The sequence below is a fragment of the Diachasma alloeum genome, unplaced genomic scaffold, assembly GCF_001412515.2.
Source record: "Diachasma alloeum isolate Michigan unplaced genomic scaffold, Dall2.0 Dall_scaffold_00198, whole genome shotgun sequence".
NCBI classification, from domain to species: Eukaryota; Metazoa; Arthropoda; class Insecta; order Hymenoptera; family Braconidae; genus Diachasma; species Diachasma alloeum.
The window spans coordinates 2024030-2030029 of record NW_021680363.1 but is presented as its reverse complement, the minus strand read 5'-3'; the positions used below and the strand labels follow the sequence as shown (position 1 = coordinate 2030029).

The 6000-nt window shown below is 36.9% G+C and overlaps 1 protein-coding gene across 1 annotated transcript in view; it reads left to right on the top strand.

Moving 5' to 3' along the window:
• The first annotated feature begins 652 nt into the window (after nucleotides 1-652).
• The window catches only part of LOC107048902 (glutamate receptor ionotropic, NMDA 2B), a 56228-nt gene continuing 50880 nt past the window's right edge, over nucleotides 653-6000 (top strand). The window contains exon 1 of the mRNA XM_029125899.1: nucleotides 653-824. Within this exon, the coding sequence (XP_028981732.1) occupies nucleotides 659-824 (166 nt within the window). The 5' untranslated portion in view covers nucleotides 653-658. The remainder of the gene's footprint in view (nucleotides 825-6000) is intronic.

Genomic DNA, 6000 nt, shown 5'->3' with positions numbered 1-6000 from the left:
ATACCTTTGATTTGAAACGATAATGAGCATTGTAAAAATTTTAGTTTTCTCCAAATTTTTCTTGAATAACAAAAAAAAAACAGACATTTTCCTCGAATTTTCTACACAGAAATGTTCAGTAAAAATTACGGAACTCTGACTTCACTCACCGATTACGGAATCGACTCAGAAAATTTAAGTGATGCTATCGTAATTTTTCACAAGAGATTCAGATAAAAATTACGGAACGCTCCGGAAAAATTCCGTGACAGTTCCGTAAAATTTCCTACAACCACATTTCGCTCCGGAATTACAGAAAAGATACGTAATTTTTATTGAATATTTTTCTCCGTGTATGAAACCAAGAAATTATCGGTGAAAATTCGTCGAATTGAGTTAGAGAATTCCCAAAGAAGTCATGTTACCGGACGAAACTTACATGTCCCCTAACCCGATAAATTCCCATTTTGCCTCACCATTACGTTAACCCCGTCAAGTCATGAATTACAGTTTCCCATTGTACACAAACGCAGTTTGGAAAGTTAGCGTTAGTCCTCAAACGCGATAAAATAGGGCCAAAGTCCATGAGCATCTCGTACATTGCAACAAGCCATTAGTTGATTTTCCCCCGGTGATAGTGGAGGTAAATTTATAATCGGTTTTGGTTTAACAGGTGGGCATGGTCGTGCCGTACAAGGCATTTGGCACTCGTGAATACACGAAGGCAGCCACCACGGCAATCAGTGTGCTTCAGCGGAGCACAAGAGGACCAAAACTAGGACTATTCAGTCACTACGACATCCATGTTCACATAACCATGAAGGAGCTCACACCGAGTCCAACTGGTGAGTCGACGATATTTTGTTCTATCTGAGGCACATGCGTAATCATGGGGTCACTTGCCGGTGAAATCGGCAACGGAGAAATTGAAACGACTTGTATTAAACTATGAAATTAATATGTAGTGGAGAATATTATGAGCTGTCGTTCTGAGAACCGTTGAATAAAATCCCCGAATAAAACAGGCAGGGAAACAAAAATGAGGCAATCCCTCAACCACGAATCTGTGACATTCTAAAATTGAGAACATTTTCTATTTTGACATCGCCTGCCCTATTTTTTCGACAGCAACCTTCTTCTCGAGTGTGATCGATTGAAGAAGAGCATTCAGGTAGTTCGTACTATTATGATCACGACAATATAGAAAGCTACAAGACGTTATAACGTCTTCACTGACCAGGGGAATTGACAGGCCGTAAAAACGAATAGGAGTGACATCCGAAGATCGATAACCCGAGGCTTTTCGAAGGAACACTTCCTGTCGGGAGTTTGACTCAATGGTGTTTATAGGAGCTCGTAGTTGTGCTCGAGTTATACGAAAAAGTTTCATAGAAAAATCTGGAGAATTCAGTAGAAAATTCTGTTGGATTTCTATTGGAATTCTCTTAGTTTATCGTCGATTCTGAAAAAATTGCGCAGCTTTTCTGCATTTTTTCTTCATAGATTATTATTCATACGTGATTATTTAAGTTCTATTGAACTTAAATGTTCAATAGAAAATATTTTATAGAAAAAATTAATAGACTTCTATTGTTCTGTGGAGAATCCAATTTGTTCCATTCGTAAAAAAAAGGAAATGGAAGAAATTTAAATTTTTGATTATAAAATTACATGATGAACAAAAATCTAGGAAGGAAGAATTAATTAATATTGCGCACAATAAACATGAGAAAAAAAATTATTTGCGCCAAATATCCATTTACTAATTTATTTATAGAGAGCAGTATTTATTTTTTCAATGCCGTATTTCTCCAGTCGAGTCATTCCCAGCGAATTCTCCTTAGGTTTCAATTATGACAATTATATTGCTCTAGAAAATGATCATGGTAGTTATTAGCTTGAGTGAACTCCCTCAATAATTATAAACCTTAGAAAATTCAGCGAAATTCTTCCCTCTAGAAAATAAGAAATTTAGGAAAATTGAATAATCATTGGAGGAGTTCATCCAAGGTCATATGCAACATAGTCATCCTCTAGAGCAATTGAAACCTAATCAGGCTCGCCTGGGAATGACTCGACTGGACAATTACCAGTTTAAAAAAATGTTTCTCTCAAATAAATGAATATTTGACAAAAATAATTTTTTTCCTCAGTGTACGTGAACCGTTATTTAGAAATCGGGCCAGTTGAATCGAGCCATTACTGCATGATAAATGTTACGAGCAGGAATTTTTCGGATTATCGGGATAACATGAGGAATAAACCGTCTCCCGAAGGGTCGATCTGCCGCGAAATTAGGGGTTATTCAGTCCTCCCCGTTCGGCATTTCCCCTTTGATAAGGGGTTAGTCCTCGGGATAACTTTTCTGTCGTGTTTCTCCCTCTGGGGGATGGATCGTCAAAGGGATTCAAGGGTCGCAGACCGAATGAAGAGAAATCGTACATGCGAAGGGAGAGCGTCACCAAATGTGTCACGAAGAGTTGATACAAGTCTTATTTGCGCTTTCGGGTCTGCTAAATCCTATTATATTATCAAGTAAAAGAATTAGAGGAATTCAAACATTCGTTATCCCCCGTACGGACCCTAATGAGCCAAAGTTAGTCATCCGTGTCTCATTTTGGATTAAATTTCCCGTCTTCTGAGTGACGCCACTCACAATCTTTGTGCTTATCAGCTTAGGGTGGTTTGAAATATTGGAGAATAATCCCGCCTAAAGCTACGACAGTAGTTCAAGAATTTGGGGACAACGAGGCGGGTTCTTCTGGGGATCAGCTAACACCCCATCACGTTCAAATCGCTCCGCTGCCTTTATTATCATTCATTGGATTTATTGGCTAGGGGTGCAGGAGCAATTTGCAGTCCGGTTACAAAAAAACAAGCGTCATTTTGAGATTTTGGATTTTAAATTGAGACTTACAGAAAAACTCAAATAAAACTGAAGAGAAAAACGTTTTAATTGAGTTCCGAAAATTCTATCTGGGAGCATTCAAAAGGGTCAACTTGAGTCTATGAAAATCTGAATTTGAAACTGAAAAGTTTCAAATTAAGAAATTCCAAAGTCCTAGATTCACATCTTTAGGATATCCAACACGGAAAAAAATATATTTGTGTTGAGTATATTTTATGCTAGAATAAAGTATATTATTCTTGATTGGAGTGTAAAATATATTTGATTCAAGTATAATATATTTTATACTCAATTCAGGTATTTTTTTTTTCCGTGAGGTATTTTTTACAGTTTCGGAAAGATATAAAAACAAATTATGAATATTTAATGTCATTCCAATTACATTTCGCACAGAATTATAATTTTTTTAAACATTCTTTGTTTATAAATGAGTAATTAAAATTGTTTAAACTTCCGGAAACCTTATTTTTTAAACACGAAATCGTTGTCCGATAAAATTCTGAATGTGAATGAATTCGTTATGATTCCGAATGGGTGATTTTTATACAAAAAAAAAAAATTATTTATAGAAAATGCTCGAAATTTCCAAAAATTCCACTTTTTAAATTATTTCACAATTTAAATTATTATTATTTTTAAATTATAACTTAAATGGTAAAATCTTTGTAAAATATCCGAAAACTTAGGGTCAAATGGGGCTCAAACGAAAGCTCTGGTGTTCGACTACAAAAGTAGAAAAGCATTTCACTGGAGAAAAAATAGCAAAAGCACTTGAAGATCCTTAAGACATTCAGTCTTCAATTTAACTCTTGAAAACCCCATTTCAAGCCATTTAAAATTTAAAAATAAGGTACTATTCCTTGGCTGTACGTTCACACAGAAAGAAAATTTTTTATCTTCAGGGACATCATCACTTTCATTTCCCTAATTTCTAATGTCCAGAAATTTTCGCATTCCTGCTGCTAAAAAATTTAGAATTTCCTTCCCCTCTGATCAAATCAATCGCGCGACATTAGGAGATCCCCAGAATGAATAGCAATTAGGAACTCTAAATGATGACTGCAAAGTGATAACGAAGTGGAGGACTATGCGGTGGGAATGACGGACACTTTTTCCGCATTTTTCTTCACACAGTGCAGGATGCTACGGTACGTACCCCCAGGGAGGAAAAAAGGTGACTCGCTTCAGTCGCATGCGGCATACCAATTGACGTTAATTGCCTATGGAAAAACTCGTGAATACAGCGGTTGAAAAATTACCAGGTGCTCCAATTCACGTGCAAAAATAATGGAATTTTCGTCACCAATTGCACTGTGATCATCACCATAGTTTGCGGTAATTTGTTTTGTCGTTCCCACAAAATTAACTGTTCTACAATTAATCAGGCAATAATATGGCGAGCCTGGGGCACCCGCCTTTCGTGCCTCCATTTCAATTTGCGATTATCGAAACATTATGAGCAGAGAAAATTTAGTGGAAATTACGCGACACTCCAGTTAATGTGAACCGAACAGCCGCTCCGCCAATTCTTTCTCCTCTTTTATTCGACTCTTTTTGTCGATTTTTCGCTGTCATCGGAATCGCGAATATATTTCTTGCGAGAAGTTTTTTAGCAGCGCTAGCCGTTTATGCAAACGGTAATTTTTTACGGCGGGGGGTGCGTCAATATTGTCTCTTCAACCGTTAATTGCTTGCGGAGAGACGAATTATGATGAAAATTGCCTGAAATTAATTTGAAGTTTTTAAACGTGTTGGTGGCTTTATTCTAAATTTTTGGAAACTCTTCACTTTTTGGGAATTTTTATTGAAGGACAGTTTCACTTGAATTGTAAGGAATTGAAAATGATAATTTAGTAACGAATATTCATGTTTTCTCTTAATAAATTCGAACCCAACGAGATTTTTTTCTGTCACCTCATAAATAAATATAAATATTAAATAAAAATAACATAATATAATAAATAGAAATACAAATATTCCAACCATTTAATGCCCGATTAACCTCATTATTTCTTCTTGCAATTCAAAAACAGTTTTCCATATTCTAAAAAAAATCAAATTCAAAACTGGAGTTTCCATAGTCTAGAATTTTTTCCTCGACTCCATAATTTTTTCCTCTCGGTATAAAACTTCAAGGTAATTTCAAACAAATAAATAAATCGACATAACCTTCGCATTTACATTGCGCACGAGCGATAAAAACACCGACAAGCCTTGAGAAGTTGGTTTTATCCATAATTTCCTTTGCAAATGAATGCAAAACTGGGAATCACCAGGGGACATTCTCGTGACATTACCGGACGTCGGGCGTCGGGAGGTTTTTCCATCATAAAAATGACATTACGGACTTTTCCCTCAACACCTATCATCATCATTCCCGGAATTGACTACTTTGTTTGGCATTCAACATTCAAATAAAAATAAAATGAATGTACGAATGGCTGAAAAAAAATTCACACTCAACCGCATGTCGTTGAATGCGAATGGCGCATTTCCGGTGAATCTGTGGATAAAAATCACACGAGTGTAAATATGCGGTGACGGTAGTGAAAGAGTCTATGGAAGTGCTCGTTGGATGCTATTGAACGACTCCAGAAACGGAATCAAAAACAGCGGCTGCCGTACCTGTCCCACAACCGCAGAAATGGTCAGGCGGAAGTAGTAATGAACGGTAACGATCAGCCGCACAGAGCCACTGGGATTTCCGTGGAAATCACCACAATAACTCTTTCGTCCAAACTTCAGCTGTTTTTGCTATCAATTCAGGGGGATTTGCACGGGTTACGATCGACTCAATAGTTTTTGAAGTTTTTATTTTTGTCAAAAGTGTTAAAATGTTTACTTTTGCCAAGGTCATGACCTTAGCGACGTTTGATCCTTGCGAGGTATGACCCTGCTGATGTTTGATATGCTCTCGTAACATTTCACCTTAAAACGGCCGAGCCTTCTCATTATTTCACTCGATCTATGATCGCTCTCTTATTCTCTGGCGAGGGGACACGATAATCTCTAAAGTCTCGCCTTTCTCATCCCGTGCGCGGCCCTAAATTTCATAAAAAAAATTTTAACTCTCTTAATGGGATATACATCTGCATTACCATTATGCGAGAATG